General features: G+C 41.6%; 1 protein-coding gene across 8 annotated transcripts in view; it reads left to right on the top strand.

Moving 5' to 3' along the window:
• The first annotated feature begins 6,194 nt into the window (after positions 1–6,194).
• Positions 6,195–24,875, top strand: part of Ppp3cc (protein phosphatase 3 catalytic subunit gamma) — a 78,792-nt gene continuing 60,111 nt past the window's right edge. For 6 of the 8 annotated variants that reach the window (XM_004848311.3, XM_021261247.2, XM_004848310.3 and 3 more), the window contains exon 1: positions 6,195–6,555. In XM_004848311.3, the coding sequence (XP_004848368.1) occupies positions 6,507–6,555 (49 nt within the window). In that variant the 5' untranslated portion in view covers positions 6,195–6,506. The remainder of the gene's footprint in view (positions 6,556–24,875) is intronic. The other 2 variants (XM_087216843.1, XM_021261248.2) reach the window with 2 other exon arrangements.

Raw genomic sequence — 24,875 nt, 5'->3', positions numbered from 1 at the left:
CAAATGACCAGTGATGTTGAACATTTTTTCATATATTTATTTACTGTTTCTAATTCTTCATCTGAGAAGCGTCTTTTTATTTCAGATGCCCATTTTTGGATTGGGTCTTTATATTGGGGGGGGGCTCTGATTTTTTTGAGTTCTTTATAGGTTCTAGATAATAGTCCTTTATCTGAACAGCTGGTAAAAAATTTTCCCACACTGTGGGTTTTCTCTTCACTCTGTTGGTGGTTTCTCTTGCTGTGCAAAAGCTTTTTTTGGTACAGGGGATCAAAGTCGGGACCTTGCACTTGCGAGGCAGGTGCCAGAACCACTGAGCTAAATCCGCAGCCCAAAAGCTTTTTAATAAGATGAGGTCCTGGGCCAGGGATTTAGCTCAGTGGTTCTGGCGCCTGCTGCACGAGCGCAAGGACCCGAGTTCGATCCCCGGTACCAAAAAAAAAAAGATGAGGTCTTGGTATAAGCTTGATTTTAAAAATGGAAACAAGAGTGAAGGGCACACAGGTAATGGGGAAAAAATAAGAACCAAGATACATCATGTACAGGTACAAGCACCCAATGATAAAAGTAAGCATATTGTATACCTAAAATGTACCAAAGAATTTAAGCAAAAATAAAAAAATAAAAATAATTTAATAAAAACAGAAACAAGTTTTTTTTAAAAACAATACTTAATCTATGTGAGATCCACTCTGATCACTTCCATTCTTTTTCATTACGACAAAACAAACAAAATCACATTGATACTCACCACATCAATTGATTGTACAACTTACTAACCTATTTACTGAAACCTAAGCATCATGACTTGTTCTATGTTTGTTTGTTGCTACAACATCTTACTATGTGGTCCAGGCCAGCTTTGAACTCACAATGTAGCCCAATCCTCCTGCTTCAGCTTCCCAAGTGCTGGGATTACAGCCATGTGCCACCGCACCCTATGCATGGCTGATCTGGTCCTTCTGTTACCATAAATGTGATAAAAGCTAGTGAATATTCATTTACACCCATGAATATTTATATACAAACACATTCATATAATGTCTGCAGAAATATGTATATGCATTTATATATACATATGTATTTAAATGTATTCACATATTAACAATAGTAATGCCTATAAGAAAGTAATGGGAGGTTGGTTCAGAATCAGGGGATAGAGTGTGAATTTAATTTTGGAGTATTTAATTTTTAAAAATCATGGACATGTTATGTTTTTCACAATGTATTCATCAATCTCAAAGATGACACAAAATATACATCACACATACGCATACACACAAGTATCTAGAAGACTCAAAAGACAAAACACCTGAGAGCAGAGTTGAGTCCAAGGTATCATTTCCACTGGCTGTGCTAGCAGGTTCCGTGATCCAGCATTGCTGAGCTCAGCTTGCTGAGATAACGCTGATCCGATGAGTCCTTCACCCTTGTCCTCTCTGCTATCCCGGTTGCCAAGGCATGATTTGAGGCAAGCTGTCTGCAGGACTTACTGCATTATAGGTTGGAAGACGAGGAGGTGCTGTCATCGTTCATTACATCAGCAAGCGCTCGTGGAGAACCTGCCACACCAACAGACCAGACTGGATGCTTTGGATCCAGTCTCTGGCTCAGCTGTCCTGTGAGGGAGCAGCCACAGGGAGACAAACGGCACTTCCTGTGCACTTCGAGCAGCTGGCTATTTACAAGAGCCCCTGGTCACACAGGTAATAGCCTTTCCCGTCACCTGGAAGCATGAAGAAAGGCTTCAGAAAGTGAATATAAAAGGGCCGAGTCTTAAGTTCATGGTCAGGCTTGAGATAGGGCAACAGGGCAAGGGACGCCCCCAAACCTAGGACCACCATCATGACACCCCTCATCCTGCCCAGGGACAGCCTGCCAGTGGGAGCACAGTTCCTCCTTAATCAGAAGGAAAGAAACTGAGCAATCGAGCGAGAGATTTCCTAGAAAGAATGCTGGGACCCAAAATGATGTCAGGCTTAGACTGAGCACTGCGGACCATTCGGAGAAGTGCTATTTTCAGTCTTGCATATGAATCTGGTGCTGTTCAAAGGACCAATCTTTTCAATCCTTTCTTTGCAGGTGGGGATAACCAATCAAAAAACACTATTCCAGATCCTTCATTTATATCTTGCAGGAATCTGGCCAGGCATGGTAACACACCCCTGTAAATCCAGGACTAAGGAGAAGAGACAGGAGAATTATTGTAAGCCTGGGCTACATAGTGAGTTCAAAGCCAGCCTGAACTACATAGTGAGACCTTGTCTCAAAAAACCAAAAGAAAAAAAAAAAAAGGAAGGTGGGGAGGAAGAATTGAGATATGTATCAGATCCCCACAAGGAATGTAATAATTACGTACTGCAAACATGTATTAATAAAAATAAAAAATTAAAAGAATCCAAGAGAGTCTTTCCATAAAGCAGTTTAAGTTTGGCACCAGGCTGAGTGATATATTTTTTTTTTTTTTGGTACCAGGGGTCGAACTTGGGACCTTGCGCTTGCCAGGCAGGTGGCGGAACCACTGAGCTAAATCCCTGGCTCGGCTGAGTGAATTTTTGATAGGACAAATGTCCCACTGCATTATCTGCGTGAGGGGGAAGTCAGCCTGTGAATTGTGGATACAAAAGTCCCTTTTCCCCTTATCCTCAGCTGGGAGACTTTTCCCTGGCTCACTCTCACCCTGTAGAGTGTACCTCTTTTCTACCTTCAATAAATGTACCATTTTGCTGCCTTTTCTGTGTGTCTTGTCCAATTCTTTGTTTGGGACACTAAGAACCTGGAGAGAAGCCCCATGGGACCCTCCACCCGGCAACAGGCTGGTCCAAGGAAGGGATTCCAGGCAGGAAGCGGCACACATGGAGCTGTGCAGCAGGCGGTGCCAGCCTGGGACACCTCCTCTCTGCCTGGCTCTTGAAACCCTGTCCTTAAGGACTTGGGGCACCTCACAGCTCCATGGAAAATGGCTCCCTCTGTCTGGCCCAAATGTCTGTGGGAGGCTGTGCAGCGCAAGAGGCTGAAGAGATGGGTCCAGGCAGGTTGGGAAGGAGCTTTGGGGCCAGGCTAAGGGCTTTGAATTTGGTGTCAAGGGCAGTGGCTACCAGAAGGCAATGAGGAGCAGCGACAAGAGTCAGGTTTGGCATAAAAAGCTGGCCCTGGGGTCAGTGTGGAGAAAGACTGAAGGATCAGTTATGAGGCAGATTCTGCAGAGTTGACTCCATTCACTTCCAGCCTGATGTTCCATGGGCCATGGAAACAAGGGACCTGTCCTCCTCTGGAGGCCCCAGCCCTGCCAGGGTCAGTTCCAAGCAACCCGAACCCCTCTGAGACCTCCCTATGGGGTATGGGGGAGCAAGGCAGGGCTGTAGGTGGTGGCTCCTGGTGGTCTCAGCCCATGCAGGTCAAAGCCTTTGGAGGAAGTGTTCTCCCTGAGCCACCCATGAAGCTTCCGCCCTCTTCACAGGATGTGAGGGATGGTCAGGAGAGCACTGGACACAGGCTGCTGTGCAATGTGTGCACATGACACCTGGGAATCTTGTCTGAATGCAGATTCTCATTCAGAAGCTCTGGGATGAGCCCCAAAATTCGGCTCCCAGGGAGTTGCTGTGTTGAGTATCAAGTTTAGGCCACAGAGCATGTACATGGCAGTGCTGAGACGAAAATCCAGGTCGGTCAGGATGCAGTCATTCTTTTATTTTGCTTTTATCCCCCTCCTGAGTCAGGGTCTCAGTAGTTAAGGCTGGCCTTGAACTCACTGTGTAGCCCAGCTGGCCTCCGACTCCCAGTGGTCCTCCTGCCTCAGCCTCCTGTATGCTAGGATTACAGACCTTCTCTTTTAAGGACTGAGTCATAGTCCCACAAGTGGGTTGTTAAATGAATTGACACTAAATGAGGAGTTATACTATGCACATTACGATAGTTAGAACAGGGAAATGGTCAAAGGAAACTCCAATTTCATGACTTTGCTTTTATTTGCATAATTCTTACATGCAGTACTGCAATGTATAACAATGTAAAACTACAGTGCTATATTGTACAATCAGCAAAAAATTACAGTAATGTATGAACAAGATGTACTGTACCAAAAAAAAGACATTGTGGCTCTATAAACAAAATGCACAGAACTGTAAAATAAAAGGTCATAAGTCTGAATAGTCATTAAACAGGTAGGTATATCTGTATAGGCATGTGCCATTATGACTGGTTGGATTAATTCTTAAATGAAGAACTTCTTCAGAATATCTGAATAATTCCCTTGGGTAGAAGAAGCCTGAAGCCAAGACCCATGAAAAATTCTCTACGGTTCCCTGCCTCCTGGGGACAGGTCAAAACTCCAGGGGATAATTCGGTGTCTGATTCCAGTGTATGTCTCTGGCCTTCCTTTCAATACATAAATCTGTATTAGCGGAGATTTAGGGCTTAACCCCCATAATCTTTTAGCATGAGCTGTCTGTTCAATAGAACCTTCTGTGATAATGGAAATGTCTTATTCTACGGTGTCCAATAAAGTAGCTAGCACTAGCTCTTGAAATGTAGCTAGTGTGCAAGAACAGAATATATTATTTTTATTGGAGTACTGTGGATAGGACCCAGGCCCTCCACAATGAACTACATCCCCACCTCTCTTTAAAATTTTAAGCTACTAATTTGCTTTGGCTGGACTTGAACTTGCAATACTCCTCCCTCAGCCTCCCAGAGTGCTGAGAGTTCAGGCATATATGACTAGCTGAACTTTCTTTTTTGGTACCGGGGATCGAACTCAGGACCTTGCGCTTGCAAGGCAGGTGGCACCACTGAGCTAAATCCCCGGCCCCCTGGCTGAACTATTTAATTTTAATTTAACTTAAATTTACATAGCCACAGGTGACTACTTACCTCTGCAGTAACTGTGAAGTCTGGTTTGCCTACAATTTTCATAAACTCCCTTGGATTTCAGTTTCAATATTCCATTAGCATTGCTAAAACCAAAATACTTGTGACTTTGCCAAGTACTATACTCAGTGAGAAGACAGTTGTAGCAAGCCAGTTCCTTTCCTAGTCACCTTCCCTCTTTCTCCCTCTTTTTCTTTTTTCTTTCTTTCTTCTTCTTTTTTCTTATTTTTTGAGACAGGGTCTCACTAAGTTGCTAACTCAGCCAGGCTAGCCTCAAACTTGGGACTCTACTGCCTCAGCCTTCCACAATGCTGGATCGCAAAAGTTTCTGTGCTACTCTAGGCTTGCAATTATTTTTTTTCTCCCTGATACTAGGGATTGAACCCAGGCCCTTCACCCTGAGGCCCATCCCAGCCCTTCAAAAAAAAAGTTTTTGTTTTTGTTTTTATTTTGAGACAGGATCTGGCTAAGTCACTAAATTGCCCAGGCTGAGCTGGAATTTATGATCCTTCTGCCGTAGCCCCCAGAGTGCTGGGACCACAGGCGTGCGCCGCCACGCCCAGTAGACAGTTTCTATTCTATCTGTTCGAGGTTTACAATTTAAGGAGTAATGAAGGTCAGTTTTTAACTTCGAGATGAGTCAGATGAAGACTGTAGGTAGAGAAGTGCCCATGGCGCTGCTCCGCAAAATAACCAAAAACGCAATAATCTGGGGATAGGGGAGGTATTGTGTCATTTTGTCCAGCGGGACAGGTGCCACACAGGGCTAAGGGGAAGCTGAGCTTTTTTCACTCAGGTGTGACCCAGGGAGGCCCAGGACCAGGCGACTCCCCTCTCGCTGCGGGCTGAAAGGAACCGAGGGCCTCTGGGCCAAGCTCAGAACCAAGCGCCCCCCACCCCGGACCGAACTGGCACCAGGATGGAGCGCAGGTCCTGCTCACGACGCTAACTGCAAACACGCAGCTAATAAATCGGGGTCCCAAGGTTCCGGCGTGTGCGCGGGAGGGTGACGGTGGAGGAGCGCGCAGGGGCTGACAGCGACTCCTGCTGACAGGGGGTGCGAGGCCCAGGGGATTGTCTGGGGGACCGCGCTCCTCGAAAGGGTCCGGCCCGGCCACAAGGCTCCCACGCAGGACCTCCGGGCTGGTTCGGGATGCTCGGCCCGGGCCCCGCGGAGAGGAGGGAAGGAGTCAGGAGAAGGGAAAATGGACGGTGGAAGCAGAGACCGGAGCCAGAGGCGCGCGTGCGCAGAGCGTGGAGAACCGGGTCTGAGGCGGCTGGGGAGCCCTGAGCGCGGCGCGGGGACGCGCGGGGGCCGCCGGGAAGCCGTGAGCGCGGCGCGGGGACGCGCAAGGGACTGCGAGCGCGGCGCGGGGGTGGGGCGCGCACGAGGGCGCGGGCCGCGAGCTGCACTGTCTCCTAGTTGCCGCCCTCGGCCGCGGTCTCTGCGGCGCTCGACGCCGAGGTCCCCGCCCAGCCGCAGGTGTCCGCTCCTGTCAGTGGCGTCCGAGGCCGGCCCTCCTGGCGGTGCGGAGCCGAGGCCGGGCTGACGGCCGCTCGGGGCTGAGGCGGCGGGAGAGGAAGGCGGCGGCGCACGTCCGGCGGAGTCCCGGAGCCAGGAGGAGGCCGAGGGGACCATGTCCGGCCGGCGCTTCCCACTCTCCACCACGGATCGCGTCATCAAAGGTGCCGAGCGGGCCGCGTCTGCCTCCGCTACCCGCGGGGAAGGGCCTCGGGCGACGGCTGGGAGGAGGAGGGAGCGGCGGGAGGTGGGACCCGGGCAGCGCCTACCCGGGGAGGACGAGGCGGGGCGGCAGAGGCGAGGCGGCCGCCCTCGGGGAGCAACCCTCCGGGCCCCCCATTTTCGGTGGCACCTGGACCAGTAGCTGGCTGGAGGCGGGGAAGGTGCCTCGCTCCTTGGAGTCCTCTACGGAGGACCCAGGTCTTTTTATTTACTTATTTGTTATTATTTTTTAAAGGAAACGATTTCTTTTTTCTGGTCTCCTACCTGGGGAAACCATCTGTGGGGGTGTCGACAGGTGTTGCCTGGACTCTTCCAAGTCCTGTCTTTCTTTAGGGTTTGATTTTTCTTGACCCCGTCCCCGGCCCCTTTTTAGGTTCTTATACCATGTATCTTTTGGTCCTCTTTCTCTTAAGTCATTGCAAGTCACTGCTGTTAAAAAACAGTGTGGTGACCCAAATAAGTCCATTTTATGATGTTTGAAGGGGACTTGGAGATCTTTTGACATGATATTAGTTTTTTTATTTTCCCTTTGGCTGTACAGAGACCTGGAGAATAATGTTCTCTGAGTTATGTACATACTTCCATGAGGTTTTTGTTGTTATTGTTATAAGAACAAAACATAAAATCCTCCTTTTTAAATCTTGTAGGGTTTTTCTGGGTAGTTGTTTCTGCCCTTAAAATAACAAGACCTGTCAAACATAACCACTAATTCTTGTGCTTCTTTTGTCCATGTGTAAGACTTAAGCCCAACCCTTGTCACCCTAAATATGAGCAAACAGTTTGAAAAGCACTATAAGAAGGGAATATACTTTGATGAGTTTTGTTGGTGGCCTCTTGAATTGGTTAGCATTACGCTGGGGAAAATTATTAAAATACTATACTCTTTTCCTCCTTTCATTTTGGTATTGGAAGGAGAAAGGAAACTAAAATTGATGACAATAATACATTTTTTTAAACAGGGAAGGCCTATTATTTGTACAAGAGGCAGAGGAACAGTATTGGCATCATAAACATTAATTATCTACATTACATAATACTTAGTAAATATTATGATATTTTTGAGACCTGCCTATTCAACATTTGTGTGGTGTCACTTAAGGATTTAAGTAAATTTTTGATATAACTGACAGCTTTAATAGCTAAATTATTTGGGCCATTTTAAGTTTTCACAGAATCTAAACCATCAGGAGTATATAACCCCCTTTTAATACTCAGAATATACTACACATAACCCTTCGGGATGAATCAAGGTCATCCTTATGTACAGTAAGTTCTGTGTAATATGGCCGGTGCATCCGCTATGTAAGGGTGTTGGCAGTTTCCTCCTGTATAAAATGACTCCTCTCTCCTATACCAGCTAAGTATTTTGTCTGTCTTTATCTCTCCAGTACTGTTCTTTCAAAATATCCCCTTACTTCCTTCTAATCTTCCACTTCTAAGCTGAAGTAGGAAGGGAAGCCAGATAAACAAGAAATGCCTATCAAGTCAGGTTAAATAAGATCAGAGTGATAGAGGTAGTTCTCAGACTTTAAAGAATCTAAAAATCTGATCACTGTGGTACCCTGTAATTTCCACATAACATGCCATAAGATGTAAAGGAAATTTTTTTTTTTTGGTACCAGGGATCAAACTTGGGTCCTTGCACTTGTGCAGCAGGCAGCGAAACCACTGAGGTAAATCCCCAGCCCCAAGGAAATTTTTTTTTTGAGACAGGGTCTCACTGTGCAGTTCAGGGTGGCCACAAACTCACTATGTAGCCTAGGCTGACCTTGAACTTGAGACAATCCTCCTGCCTCAGCCTCCTGAGTGCTGGGATCACAGGCATGTGCCACCATGTCCCACTGAAGAGGGGATTGTTTTTTCCCAGTACCAGGATGTAAAAGGAATTTTTAACTGACACTTTCAGACCCTTAGATACAGAAGTAAATTAAAACACCTGCTGATTATTGCTAAGTATCCTCATAGCCAAGTGAACACCCTCCCAGTGTCTGCATGATGCAAATTTGTTATTTAGCACAATTTCAAATTAATGCATTTTAAGACTGTTCTTTTTTTAAAATAAATTTTATTTTATTTTATCCCATTCTCCCCCTCAAGCACCCTCCCCTCCCTATGTACAAAAGCTTTGTTTTCGTTTTTTCCCTTCTATTTTCCCTTTTTTTCTTGTCCCTTCCTTTTTCCCTTCCTCCTCCCTTGTTCTCTTTTCTATCTGAACACTTTCCTCCCGTTTCCCAACATCCATTATACATCTCCGTCCTTATTTCCACATTCGGTTTCTCATACCAGAGAAACAATGCAGTATTTAAACACGTGTGTCTGATTTATTTTACGTAGGAGTGTGATCTCAAGGTCCATCCATTTAGGTATAAATAGGGCTGGGGATTTAGCTCAGTGGTTCCGCTGCCTGCCTCGAAAGCACAAGGTCTTGAGTTTGATCTCTGGTACCAAAGGAAAAAAAAAAAAGATTCATTTAGCTATAAATGTCTGAACCTCATCCTTCTTTATGGCAGAAGTACTCCATTGTATAAAAAACCCCACATCTTCATTTACTTGTCAGCTGATGGGCATTTGGGCTGTTTCCAAGATTTAGCTATTACACACTGTGCCTCTGTATATTGCTGTGGTACGATGCTTTTAATTCTTTTGAGAAGATACCTAGAAGAGGTATAGCTGGGTCAAATAGAACCTCTAGTTTTAGTTTTTTGAGGAATCTCCACACTGATTTCCACAGTGGTTGCACCAGTCCACACTCCCACCAGCAATGGAGAAGGGTTCCTTTTTCCCCACAGCTCCTCCAGCATTTGTTATTGGTTGATTTCTTGAAAATAGCCATTCTTTCTGGAAGGAGATGGAATCTCAGTGTTGTTTTAATTTGCATCTCTCGAATGACTGGTGATGATGAACATTTTTTCATATATTTATTTGCCGTTTCTAATTCTTTATCTGAAAAGTGTCTTTTTATTTCAGATGCCCATTTTTGCATTGGGTTAAGACTGTTCATAAATAAAACATTCACAATTTCAGGCTCTTATAATGTGTATCTGTATTTCACATATAAAAAACTTTAGCATAAGAACTTGACCACAGCAATATTGGCTTCTTGGTGACAGTGTCATTTCTCTTCCCTCTTGTCCCCAGTTTTCCAAGATTTAAGTAGCTGAAGTTTCTTTTAAGAAAATAAAGTGTGACTGTATGATTAGTTAAGGAATATTGTATTGGGTACTAAAATTCTGATCCGAAACTGCCTGTCTGGCCAGAGATGTCTACATTTGTTTACAGCTGGAAGAAAGCTCCTTCAGAGGTGATACCACACCCCAGTTATTTTTGGTTCTGTTATTTCCTGTTAACTTTGAAGTCTACTTAATTGTTTTGTTTGAGCAAATGTTGGGGAAGAGTGGGTGGGTAGGAGTGATTTGTATTTTAAGTGTCCTCTAAACACAGCTTTCAGAAACTGAAGGACTAAACTGTTAGAAAACCTAGCTTTACTTCTCCTTCAAGACCTTATTTGTGACCTTGCCTTTTATTTTAACCCAAACTTGCTTTTGATTTAATGATCTCATTTGTAATAATACCTTTCCTGTCAACTCTGGGTTGTGCAAATGACATGGAAAGCTTAGAATAAGGTAGTACAGTATTATGAAACGTGGTAGTGATTTGACAATAGGTCTCTTCCTACATAAGTTGTGGTTAGTACAGAAGTCATTAGCATCTGAAAAATAGCCAAATTAAAAGGTATATGAAATTATAATAAGTTAGGAAGGCCTCCCTAGGAAGCAAAATATCTGTTCTGCAGTATAAAGGTTATCTGGGTAGAGACCCATCAGTAACAAGGCCGGCTGCTTCTGCAGTTGAAGGTGTTTATGTTTAAAAAGTCTTATTCATTAAATGTTTATTAGGTGCCATCTGTCACGTACCTTAAAGTGCTCATTTGTTTCTTCTTTGCTTTTTTTTTTTTTGCGGTACCAGGGATCAAACTCATGACCTTGCACTTGTGAGGCATTCCCCAGTCCTGTTTCTTCTTTGCTTTAAAAGTAATATTGTTGGTGGTCATGGTGGCACACGTTTGTAATTCCAGTACACAGGAGGCTGAGGCAGGAGGATTGCCATCAATTTGGGACCAGCCTGAGATACATATTGACTTCAAGCCAGCCTGAACTGCAAGAGACCCTGACTCAAATGAAAAAAAATATATAAGCTTAATCCTGTTAATCATAAATTTGAAAAGCAAGCTGGGTTTGATGGTGCATGCCTGTAATCCCAGCACTTGGGAGGCTGAGGCATGGGGATTGCTGTGAGTTTGAGGTCAGGCTGGCTACATAGCGAGACCCTGTATAAACAAACAAACAAATAAATAAATAAAATTGAAAGCAGAAGGGGAAGAAAAAATGACTTCATATTCCTATCTTCCAGAAAAAAATGCTTTTTAATACTCGTGCATTTTCATCTGCTAGTATATTTTGAATTAAAAGGAAAATGGGTCATACCTTGAAAGCTTTTGTTTTGAAAATATTTCATTATTTTTGTATAAATTTAGTAACTTTACCTAAATATTTCCATAATGGTTTCAGCCAGCGTGAAAATAGTTTGAAAGTGCTTATACTAATATTTTAGTTCTTTATATTTTTGATGGGGCAACACACTAATCATTTGATATAATACTAATGCAGAAGGAGCATTTTTAAATATAAATTTTCAGTGTGAATAGTCTTGTAGTGTTTGTCTGTTGTATTTTCCCCACTATTTGTTTAATTTGTGCTTCATTTATAATTGTAAATAGCAAACTCTAAAACTTTTGAAAAATTAGACTTTTTTTGCAGTTCTAGGGATGGAACCCAGTGCCTTCTCACCTATCTGTGTCCCCAGCCCTTTTATATTTTCTTACTCTGAGACAGTCTTGCTAAATCACCAAGTTGCGCAGGCTGATCTTCCTGCCTCCGCCTCGAGTAGTTGGGATTAAGGCATGTGCCACTGCACCCGGCTTAAAATTTTAATGTTAAAATTTAACTGCATTTTACATTTTGAAACTGAACTCTAAAATTTTCAAGCCAAACTAAGTGATATCTTAGTGTTTTTGTGTGTGTGTGGTACCTGGGGATTGAAGCCAGGGCCTTCTCACTGAGCTGCATGTGCAGCCCTTTTTAAATTTTTTATTTTGAGAAAGGGTCTTACTAAGTTCCTAAGTTGCCCAGGCTGGGCTTGAATTTAGGATCCTCCTTCCTCAGCCTACTAAAGTGCTGGAATTGCAGGTGTGCATCACACCATAGACAAAAATGAGTTTTAAAGTATGTTGTGCTGTAACTGATGAGATGTGGAGACCACTTACTTGGCAGAGAGAGTTGTATCAGCTACATGGTGGGGCTTGAGAAAACACAGAAGTGAGGATGGAGAAACATATTGTACTTGACCCACGGAGTAGTGAGAAGATGAGTGAATTAGAGGTGTTGTTAAAAGAGCTAAAATAAAGAAAAGGAGGAAGGGAGGCAGTTGACAGTGATTCTGCCAAGGGGACTGCAATATTATCTGTTTCACCAGGTGTTTAAAAAAAAAAACAAAACCCCAGAACTAATAGACTTATAAGCTTGATGGAAAATTATAGAAAATATAAATATCACACAAATAACTGATGTGGAGAGTGAGATGGCCATGTATTTATTTTATTAAAGAGACTGAAGTAAAAAAGGTGGTTGAGGGATAAACATTATAAGCACTAATGAATAGAGGAGAAAGAGGAATTTTTTGTGTGTATTTCCATCCTTGATGTCACACCACTTACCCACCTAGTCACTGGCTCAGGTGACAAGCCTAAGAGTCAGGTCAGCCTTTTCTGCCTTCACTTCACATCCATTTCCGCTGCACTAAGTGCCTGCCCTAGCCCTTCGGTTTCTGCATAACCTCCTCCTTCCTGCTCTTGGCTCTCAGCTCACACTTGTGCTATTGCAATTGTCTCTCCTGCTAGGGCTATTCACTCTCCATGCTGCCCTCAGATTCTGCAAATGGTGTAAAGCATCCTTCTTGTGCTTACTTAAAATCTTTTAAGATCACTTTCTGCTGTGGAGACAGACTCTGACTTAATTGATGAACAGTGCCCTACATGATAAACCTCTCTGACTTTGTACCCCACTTCCTCCTCTGTGTTTCATACCCCCATCTCCAACCTCCTTTTACTACTGCTTGCTGTCCTGAGAATGGTTTACGTCTGTGAATGGGCTCTTTGCATGACTTCTCTGGAGAATCTTGTCCTGCATCTTGCCATGCCCCTATTTATTATCTTTACAAATTTCCAAAGAGAACTTCTGAGACATTTTTTTCTCCTTTGCTAGGCAGTTGTAAAGAGTAATGGTTTTAGAACATGGGGTTTGAAGTCAGGCATACTTGGATACAAATTCCTTCAGTAGCTACATGACCATGGACAGAAGAATTAACCTTGTTGTACCTCAGCTTGCCTGTCTAGAAGAGGGATAATAAAACCTATCTTATAGTTAGTTCTTTCATACATGTTAGCTGCAGTTGTGACCACTATCATCATTGCTACATATTGATTGGCCCCTATGAGCTTCCATAAACAATCTCATTGCTTTAGAAGCTTTTCCTCCTCCCCTCCCCTCCCCCTCTCGCTCTTCTTTTCTTCTTCTCTTCTCCTTCTCCTTCTTCTTCTCTTTCTTCTCCTGCTCCTCCTCCTCCTCCTCCTCTTCCTCCTGCTTCACTTTACAAACATTTAAGAATGTTTTCAGTCTGGGAATGTAGCTCAGTGGTAGGGTGCTTGCCTAACATGCACTGGGTTCAGTCCCCAGCATCAGAAATAAATGAATGAGTGAATGAATGAAGGAGATTTTCATGTCCTTTTTCATGCTGAGCTGTTCTATTCAACGGCAAGAATTGGGCATCCTTAATGCTGAATTCAGTTCCTAGCACATTGTTAGGTGCTTAGTAACTGTTTAGGTAAATGCAGGAATAAGCTTATTTTATGGAAGACAGCACAGGCTCTGCTAATTACTGGCTGTGTGACCTTTGTTATTTATTTTCCATGCCACAAGTTTAAAACGTACTTCAGAATTTAAAGATTAAATTTCACACATTGTATGTGAAATGCTTAGCACAGTGCCCATAGTGGGTGCTTAATAAATGTTAGGTATTATTTATTCAGTAAGTTAATCTTGGGCTGGGGGTATAGCTCAGTAGTAGAGCTCTTGCCTAGCGTGCTTGAGACCCTGGGTTGATATCCTACACTACACACACACACAAACACACACACAGGCAAGCCTCAAGTTAATCTTGAATCTTAGTAAAATTAGACAACAGATCTGTTTTACTTAAACTGGCATGTATGAAGTGAAGATTTTAAGAGTGTTAGTTTTTTCCAATCTTAGTCTCCTTAGCTTTTGAAAGGAAGGAAAAAAATGATGAAAAAGTTTTATAGTATAGATAGAATTTTGGAAATTGTATGCTTGTAAACAGATATTTGATGGGTTTTTACTACATGCAACACATTTCTGCTTAGGTAGAAGCCTAAATACTGCTTGAAATGTAGTCACTGTATAGCATATAATAGCTTCCCGAAATGTAACATAGAATTAGAACTATGAAACTGTCTATGACTAATACCACTGGAAGAAGAGTAGATGACTAAACTAGGGACTATGTCTGCTGTGAAATATTTGCTCCTACATGCTATAAATTGATTAACCTTAAGGTTTAAGCTTTGACTGTGATCAGAGTCCTAGAGATGAGACTTTTTCCTGCGTCCCTACTTATTCTTGTGACCCAAGTCTCTGGAAGTTCAAAAGTAAAATAGATTTTAATAAATGACTAGAGTAATAAAGGTAGAGTTGTTCATGGTAGCAATGACTGCTGTGTAGTGTTTTATGGAAAACTTTGGCACATCCAGGGGTGAACAGCTCGCCATGCCGTATCACGCCATGCCACTACTGTGCTGAAAATGAAGCTCCCCACAACCCTAAACCCGGCACCAGTAAAGAACTACAAAAGGGCAAAGTTTAATATAACAAAAGATGGTTTATTCAGGGGGAAAAGATGGAAAAGAAAGGATAGACAGTTACCATGAGGTGGTAGGGGGCGTTGAGCTGAAAGCTCACTCGCTCTTATCCCTGGCTCCTTTTACTGGGGACTCCTGTCTCTCTCATCCCCCAGGTGGGCACTTGTCCCTATCTGATCTCTTCCCTAGACTGTCCTTGATCCTAACCTACACCTGCTGGCCATTTGGTTTCTTAGTAATGAATAAGTAAAGGAGGAGGGCTTATTAGGAAGGCAGCTTACTTAATAATTAAGTAAAGGGGCAGGTGTACATGTGTGTCTGTGATGCAGTATTATACTGATGTTAAAGTGAGAATGTACATACATGTGTATATGCTTAAGTGTGTGCATATGTGTGTCTTAAATATTAAATAAGAGTCCTTAGGTGGCTGTCTTTTATCGCCCTTGCATTTTGTTAGGTGGGTGAGGGTGATATAGGGGGAATAAATATAACTCCCAGCCACTAGATGTCAGATATGCAGAGTTCATGTTCCCCAAAATCAAAGAATGAATTCTAAAGTACAATGGAAGTTAAGAGTAGGAAAAATTTATTGAGAGAGTTAGCTCCTGAGAGACAGGAGGGGACCCAAAAGTGGGTTGCCAATGAGCCCACTTCTCAAAGGAAGTTTTATAGAGCAAAATCATGAGATGGGTACAAAATCACGAGGTGGGTATAGTGTGGGTCAAAACTATGATCAGTCTGGTTCTGGGATTTAGCTCAGTGGTTCCGGCACCTGCCTTGCAAGCGCAAGGTCCCAAGTTCGATCCCCGGTACCAAAAAAACCAAAAAATAAAACTATGATCAATCAGTAAGATTACAAGTATAGCCACTTAGGTAATATTGATCCAATGAAGAAGCAGGTCATGTAGCAAGTCTACATGGAAAGAGCAAGGACCTTTTTAGCAAGGGGAATGGATCAGGAGGTCCTGGTCACCCACCTAAATTTTATTGGCCCGAGTGATACCAATTATAGTATAATTTCAGTTTATTGCTTATCCTTTGGGGAGGCATATAGGCCTGGTCATTCCGTCTTTATCTTGAGGCCTGGCCTTCTACAGATGCAACTCCAGCCACAGTTGTAATGTGTTCTCATCTTCTGCACTGACTCCCTTGAGGGCCTAGGCCTGTCTGACTGCCTGTAATATTTCTACCTAACTTAGCTGTCTGTAATAAGGGAGCTGGCTTTCCTGGTAATTGTGTTGCCTGGTGCCTCTCCCAAGTCTAGCTAGCTTTTCCCTCCTTTGTCTTTCTGATTACCCTAACTGCAGAGACTACTTGTGAAGGCAGAAAACTACTTTTATTAGTTGCGGCAAAAACTGCTTTTAGTTAAGTTTCCTTATTGAGCTTAATAAAGCTCAATGAGACTTTTATCCGATCTTTCCCTACCTACCAGGCCCCCTGATGTCACTGTAGTTAATGGTCCTGTGGTATGGAAGTTTCTCAAAAATAGAAATAGAACTACATATGATCTGGTAATCTCACTGTGGGGTGTATATTCAAAGGAACTGAAATCCATATGTTGAAGAGACACCTGGACTCCCACGTGATTACAGCATTCTTCACAATAGCCAGGTTATGAAGTCAATGGGATGTCTATCGGTGGATGACTGCATACAAAAATTACAGGGGTTGTGATTTGGCCTTAAAAAAGGGTGAGGGTGTTCTGCCATTTGCAGTAACTTGGATGAATCTGGAGGACAAAATATAAAGTGAAATAAGCCAGGCACAGAAAGAAAAATACTGCCTGATCTCACATGCAGTATTTGGTAAAGTTGAACTCAGAAGTAGAAAGTAGACTGATGGTTACCAGAGGCTGTGAGGAGTAGAGGGAGAGAGGAATGGGGAATTGTTGATCAAAGGGTACAGAGCTTCTGACAGGAGGAATAGGTTTTGAGACCTAGTACACAGCAGGGTGATTATAATCAATAGAAATGTATATTTCAAAAGGAGTAAATTTCAAATGGCTCACCATAAAAAAAAAAGATAGGCAGTGGAGGTGGTGACGATGTTAATTAGCTTAATATGGTCATTCCATAATATATCTATGTATCAAAACATCACATTATACCCCATCAGTTTATACAATTATGATTTGTCAATCAAAAATTTAAAAAAGAAGAACCCCAAACAAAAAACTTCATCTGAACAAAGCACACCAATCTAGTCCTCCTTGTAGTTGAAAATGTGACTTCATTGCTAACACTCCAAATTGCTAATTATAAAACAGCCATTGGAGAAATAACGCATCTCCTTGCGCCTTCCAGAAAAAGGCATTAATGTTTCTGTTGACTGTCAGTGCTGGTGGTTACTGCTTAATTGGTTCTTAAGGGACCAGTTCTTAGCTATACATACTTTGAAATTAAGTTCAGTGATCATCAAAAGAACAGAAGGAATGATCTCAAAGAGCTCAGTCAGATCATTGAAATAAAATGACTTGTTCTAATAAGCTATGAAAGAATCTGAAAGGCACATGTGACTTTTATCACTAATGTTTAATATGACCTCTTCAGTAGTGTGAAGTGGAAAGGCGGGTGAGTAGATTAGGAAATGATTTGGCAAAAGTAGGGCAGGCTGCTGGCTTAAAATAGGAATGAAAGCAGAGTTATTTGTAGCGATAAGAGATGGCTATTTAGGTAAATCCCAGTGTCCCATGAGGGCAAGACCATACAATAACCTAAAAATAGTTGTTTAGAGCCTCGTGACTTTTCAGGGTTATCTTTCATACTTTGGGGATGAGTTGGTCATCACCAGTGTGGCCTTTTCTCATCAATGTGGATCTGGATCGGATTTTACTTACATTTACTTCAAAATATATTCAGTCTATGTAGTGTGTATTGTAGCAGCATACTGAGTTAAATTGGATGGTAAAAAGGCTGCAGAATTTCTTCAGACTACTTTAGTGTAAAAACTTGTTTTGAAATTTTATTTAATTTTCATTTTGGTAATTATAAATTCAGGAATGTTACAAAGAAATACAAAGGAAGTCCCAAAAACCCTTCTCCCAAGTTTCTCTTTGCCATGCTGCCTACCTCATACAGCAACACAGTATTATACCAAAACCAAAAAGAAAAAACTTTTTTTCCAGTTCTGGTGATTGAATCTAGGGCTCTTGTACTGATTGACCTACAACCTGATCCCTTAAAAAAATTTTTTTTTTTTTAAATTTTGAAAGAGACTTGCTAAGTTGCTAATTTCCCAGGCTATGCTTGAACTTGTGATCTTCCTGCCTCAGCCTTCCAGAGTGTAAGGATTATAGGCATGTGCCACCATACCCACTCCCAAATCAAGAAATTGACCCTGGCACAATCCACAGTTTTTTCTGATTTCACCACTTATACGTACATACACGTGTGTGTGTGTGTGTGTGTGTGTGTGTGTGTGTGTGTGTGCATAGCTCTATTCAATACTTACATTCTGGTAACTGGTTCCGTCCCCAGCATCCAGGGGAAAAAGAAGATGCTTCAGAGTACCATCCTTTCCCCTTTATAGCCACACCAATCCCCTTCCCTCACCAGAAACTTAGTTTTATAGCTTGGGTATTGTTCTGAATCATGTTTGATTAGTATTTTGGCTTCTGAGTTGGAAGCATTGTAAAATAAATTTTATTGAAATCCAGGTAGTTAGCAGCAGCTGATGTGATAAAAAGCTAGGTTTGGGAGCCCTAACAGCCTTCTAGAGTGAGCAGGCTTTGAATGCTGTTTCTCAGTCATGGTTACCAACAGGAGTCACCTGTGGAGCTCATAAAAACCATTAAGAAAAAATGAGTACCTTAGCCCTACTCCAGGGAAGGCTTGAAGCTATGTTGAATATGAAAATGCACTTTGCAAAAAGATACACAGTATGGTACCGTTTATATAAAAGCGCCATTTATATAAAAATCCAAATAAACATTTGTAACAAAATCATGCACATATGGAAAGGATACATGACTAAAATACTAGTTACCCTTCCTCCTGCAGCATCTCTGTCTGCTTCTGCAGCAGCTGTGGGGCCATCACTCTCTGCTCTCATCTCTCATCGGTCCTTCCAGCAGCCTGAGCACTGCTGAGCTGTGGGGGCTTCCAGACTTGTGTTTCTGGTGAAGTGTGTGTCCTGTCACGCACACGTGGGCTATGTGTTTCTGACCCTCTTCCCACCCCCACTCACACTCCCTGTCCCCCCAGCCCATGTGGCCACTCTGGGGAATGTGCAGAAACACTTGTCTGGCCCACCCCTGCCACTCTGATGGCCATAGGCATGTTAGCTCTGAGCGCCTGGCCCGACCTGTGTGGCCCCTTCATCCAGCACTGGGTCTTTTCACCATGTGCTCCTGCTCCTGGCCTGGTCCTCACCACAGCCGTCTACATAAGTCACCAGCAGGCCCAGCTAAGCTGTCACCCCGTCTGTTAGACCTGGCTGGGCCAAAGCAGCTCTGCTATCTGAGACACCCATGCAGGTGGTAGCTCAGCCTGCTGTGAAGACCCCTGCCCCTGAGGGTGCACAATACTGATGTTTTTCAGTGAGTTCAGGGCCAGCCCAAACTACATAGTGAGAGATAACACTGGATGACTGGACTTGAATTGTTCATCTCCACAAAGGTGTTGCAGGTGAAGCTGAAACCTCTGAGTTTCATACAGAGGGCAGAAGCAGCTTGTGATTCTATAGGAATCTTTCCTAGCTCTTATTATTAGGGAAAGAGGAAAGTGGGGTTAATTGTGGTCAGTGAAATTCTTCAAAGTTTGCTGCTTTTAGGTCAAATTAAGCCTTAAGTATATGACTTAAGCAGCCTTAGCCTTTAAGTTGTGACACAAGAATAAAATGTTTCATTGTTTAAGAGTGTAATTTTAGCTGGTGCCATTATGTTTCACATATTAAAGTTGATGCCAGAAAGGTAAATTCAGTGATTTATTATTTTTAGCTCCATTCTCTTTTAAAATAGAGCTATAAGTTTCTTATTATTCCTTAGTGCAATCCAAGTGTGAAGTGTTTTATAAATAATTTATTGCCAACAAATATTCAAAATCCTGAATGATTTTGTGTGTCTGTGTAAGAATTAGAGTGGATTCAGGATTACCACTAACAGCCACTTCGCTGTTTCTTTGGTGTGTGTGTGTTTAGGAGAGAGGCATATGGGTAATCTATCTAGAATTGTTTAAAATCCTTTTGTTTCCATACAGGATATCTTGCATAGGAATGTTATTTGTGCGTTAGGCCTATGTAGTTCCTGTTTGGACTTAAACTTTAATTATCTTTCAGAGAGATATTTTCACTGTAGCCCATGTCATATTACTGAGATTTATGTATTAAGAAAAAAATTAGAAAAAAAAAAAGAAAAAAATTAGAGATTATTTGATGCATTTCTCTGAATATTCCTGTTTCTATCCTCCCCCAAATATGTTGAAATTCTAACCTCCAAGGTTAAGTATTAGAAGGTGGAGTTTTGGGGATGTGGAATATTTATAAACTTCTAAAAGAAATTAGAGCAGAAATACTTATGACATTGGGATAGACAAAGTTTCTGTAGGTCACAAAAAGCATGAACCATAAACACTGGTATTGGACTCCATCAAATTAAAATCTTTTTCTTATAGAGATGTTTCAGTAAGAAATGAAAAGGTGCCAGACATGGTTGTGGATGCTTGTAATCCCAGGACTTGGGAGTCTGAAGCAGGAGGATCACTGGGAGTTTGAGGCCAGGCTAAATAGTGAGTTTGAGGCCAAGTGTGAACTGCATAGTGAGACCCTGTCTTAAAAAAAGAAAAGAAAAGCCAAGCCACGGACATTCTACATATGTCTTACATAGGTCTGGAATTCATCAAATGTAAGGAATTTATAATTTCACTAATAAGAAGACAATAAGCAGAATTTAAAAATAGGCAAAAAGTTTTAAACAGACAAGTCACAAGTAAAGATATACAAAAGGGCAGTAATGGAGGAGTCCAGCTTGAAACTGCGCTGGGCAGGCTATAAAATATTATTGAATTGGCTTATAGTTTGGCTATTGATTAAAATTATGAGTCTGTCCTAGGCATAAATGACTTTCTAGAAGAGCCTTCGGCTGGCATAAGGGAAAAGAATTCCCTATGCCAACGGTCACAGTTGAAATCTCAATGATTGATGATACTGTGACATCTCTGATAGCAAGATGACATTGCACCTGGGGGTTTATGACTCTTGTGCAGCAGTTCCCCTAGATCAAACATTAGCTAAGGATAACACAGGTGGCTTGTTAACTACGACCAACCCTTTGTGAGAATTCATCGTTCCTCCTTTTTACAAGCCTGGTTCATTAGTGCCTTAGTCTCATTGTCCTTACATCTGCCTTTAGGCCCCCTGGTATGTTGTGTGATCAATAAATACTGACAAGTCCGAGGCTCTTGGTCTTAGCCAAGAAGAGCTAAGATCAGGTCCCGGCCCCCTGTTTATGCAAACCTTTGTCTCCTGTATTGCTATTATTCTTTATCCTCTGCTGTACCCTCAGTCAGGAGGTCGGGCAGCCCTTGATACAGTACTATACAAGAAATGTTCAACATCATTAGCTATTGGGGAAATGCAAATTTAAACCACAATGAATTACCATGACATACCAATTAGAATTACTGAAATTTAAACACAGTTACTAAGGTTTAGCATCATGTATACATGGTTAAAGCTTTCATACACCTCTAGTGGCAATGTACAATTGTATAACTACTTTGGAAAATTATTTGGCAGTCTCATAATATTGTATGTTATATACCTTCCATACTACCCTGGCATTCTTTTTTTTTGAAATGGGAGCCTAGTTATGTTGTGCAGGCTGGTTTTGAACTCATTAGCTTAAGCAATCTTTCTGCCTGAACCTTCTGATAGCTGGGATTACAGGTGTGCAATACCATACCCTACCTTATCCTGGCATTCTACTCCTAGGTATTTACCCAAGAGAAATAAAGGCATGAGATTTATACACAGATGTTTATAGCTAATTACATAGCCCAAACCAGGAAATACCCAGCAGGTAAATGGATAATCATGATATGGCATATCCTCACAGTGAAATACTACTCAGCAATAAAAGGATAAAAAGTGCCAGGCATGGCAGTGCACAACTGTAATCCCAACTACTACTTGGGAGGCCAGGCAGAAGAATCTCAGTTTAGGCCATACAGAATGAATGAATCACAAAATCATTATGCTTAGGGGGAAAAGCCAGACACAAAAGACTACATACTGGACAGTTCCAGTGTTACAGAACTTTAGAAAATGCAGATGAATCTGTAGGGACAGAAAACTGTCAGTGCTGGGGGCAGCAGGAGAGGGATCTATTGGGGATGATGGAAATGTGTTGTACCTTGATTGTGGCTGTGGTTTGACAAATGTATACATGTGTCAAAACTTATCAATGGAAAATGTTAGTCTTTATATAAACCTCTAAGCCTACTTTAAAAAAGTTTTGGAGGCTGTACTGTAAAGTTAGTACTGGATTTCATGAAGATGATTTACCTTGGCTAAAATGAGGTTGTAGGTTGACAGGCTTCTGCAAAATTGAATTGAAAGCCTGAAAGAAAAAGATGAGAGGAGACTCTGAACTAGAGATCAGTAGATTGCTTTAGAAGGATAAAATTTGCTTTGAAATATTGTCTGGGGTTGAAATGTCTCACTTTAAAAGGTATGCTTTAGGGAAAGGATATTTGCAATGTAGATGACAAGAGATTACTACTATCTTTAATATGCAGCTGTGTTTGTAGTTAGCTTTTATATTTAAAGAACTGCAAAATGAAAAGTGAGGAAAGGACTTATAGATAATTTATAAATGGATTAATTCAAATGTCCAATAAACACATGAGCTTATAGATGCATGAACAGATGTTTGTGGCCACATTATTCTTAATACCAAAATAAGAACCACCACATTGTTTTTTGTGTGTGTGCCAGGGATCGAACTCAGGACCTTGTGCTTGTGAGGCAGGTGGCATTGAGCTAAATCCCTAGCCCACCACATTGTTGAATAGCAGCAGTTAGATGAATTACACTGTCTCCATGATGCAGACTCTGAAAATTATAGAAAAATATTTGTTGGCATGAAAAAATTTTAGTAGTTTACTACTAAATTAAGAATATAAGATTGCCTATGTAGTATAACTGACTATAAAATAATGTATTTAAATATTAAAAATTTTAAGATAGGGCTGGGGATTTAGCTCAGTGGTTCTGGTGCCTGCCTCACGAGCACAAGTTCCCAAATTCGATCCTCAGTACTGAAAAAAAAAAAAATTAAGATTTACATCAATATTTTAACAGTGGTTAGTTTTAGCTGGTAGGATTCTAAGAGATTTGTTTTTTTTGTTTGTTAATTTATTTTGCTTTTTGAGACAGGGTCTCGCTGTGTAGTTTAGACTGGTCTTGAACTCACTATGTAACCTAAGCTGGCCTCAAACTCTCCTCTTGTCTCAACCTCCCAAGTTCTGGGATCACAGGCAGGTGCTCCCATGCCTCAAGGTTTGTTTTTGTGGTTTTCATTTTTATTGTTTTTATTTTATGTTCTTTAAAAAAATTTTTTTTGAGACAGAATCTTGGTATGTTGCCAAGGCTGGTCTTGAACTCCTAAGTTCAAGAAATACTCCTGTCATAGCCTCCAGAGTAGCTGGGACTAGAGGTGTGTACCACCATACCCAGCTGTACTCCTTAAGTATTTTGCTTGTTTGTTTTTGTTTGTATATAGTATGTATAGTATGTATGTATTTATTTATTTGTTGAGACAGGGTCTGCTATGTAGCCCAGGCTGGCCTCAACTCACAGCAATACTCCTTCCTGGCTCAGCCTCTCAAGTGCCAGAATTATAGGTGTGTGCCACCACACCCAGCAACTTAAATTTTTAGTATATAGTTTGGGATATATAGTATCTTTGATTTAGAGAAATCTATAAATAAATAGTTTGAAAGATGAGCAAATGTTTATAATTGATACTACATAGGTAGTATGCTGTTCTATTTTTGTAAATTCTATTTGAAAAATTTAAAAAAGTTTTTAAAAGCTTGAAAACTCTTACTTTACTTATGGTACTATGTGAGCCAAACCTATTAAGCATATCTCCACATCTGAGATTTATTTTTATTTTTATTTTTTATTTTTTTGGTACCGGGGATTGAACTTGGGTCCTTGCGCTTGCGCAGCAGGCAGCGAAACCACCGAGCTAAATCCCCGGCCCAATGAGATTTATTTTTAATAAATTAAAGACATAAAGCCAATAATCACCCCTAACTGCTGGATGCTCTCCTTGGCCTTGTAGAAACAGATAGTGAATTTTTCTGTCTGCTGATGTCCAGCAGTATTCTGATTCTTGAGTAAGTTCTAGTCAGATTGGATATTGGTAGTAGTATTACTATTGATTGATTCATTTACAATAGAATTATTTACATTTCTAAAGTAATTTTTTTAGTAAATAATACAGTAAGTAATGTGTTATAAAATTTTAAAAAGTATTTAGCAAAAAATGTTCTATACCTAACTCTCAGCCACCAGTTCTGTGCTTTGGAAGTGTTAAAGCCCACCAGTGAAGACCACCAGAAACACATCTGTGGTCAAAACTAAGTTTAATTAATTTAGCTTGTTGCAGAAAAGATTGACATGCACTGAAGAACTGTGGGGCACCTCAGAAGGAAGGAGATAGAAAGAGGACATGAAAGGCATTAGGTATGGTTAGTCATGAAGGGAGGGCAGGGTGGAAGTTAGTAGTCTGGCCAGGGTTGGCTAGAATCTGTAGCTTGAGGGCCTTGCTGGAACAGTGGCTCTGCCTTTCGTCCACTCCAGTCCCAGAGAAGTTACTGTTATTTTAAGTTTGTCTGTGGTCTTGCAACATACATGCTTGGGTAGGCTGATATTTTAAAAAAGATCTTGTACTCACATGGTCTGTGATGTTCATTGTGGTTTCTGTTTATCTGTGTTGCAAATCTTAGTATTCTGAGCATTTCTGAGAAGTTTTTGGTGTCTGTTTCAAGTCTCAATCTCTGCTTCTGATTGTTCTTCAGCTGAACCAAAAGGTTTGCTATGTAGGGGAAGAGCAATCAAGATTCATACTGTTACTTGGTAGGTTTTGAATGTTTATCAGCCTCTTGATGATAGAATTTTGGAGTCTTTATAAAGCACTGGGCATTTTTGCTCCTTATTCTTTGATGATTGCTCATTGCATTACCTGGCCCAACTGGCTGCACAGCAGCATTTGAGACTCTGGAGATCACATATTTCGTATCCACAGAGAACAGAAACTCAAAC

Source organism: Heterocephalus glaber, unplaced genomic scaffold (genome assembly GCF_053883595.1).
Source record: "Heterocephalus glaber isolate CG9 unplaced genomic scaffold, H.glaber_assembly_v1.0 deba00001460, whole genome shotgun sequence".
NCBI lineage: Eukaryota > Metazoa > Chordata > Mammalia > Rodentia > Bathyergidae > Heterocephalus > Heterocephalus glaber.
This window is presented reverse-complemented; position numbering and strand designations above follow the sequence as displayed.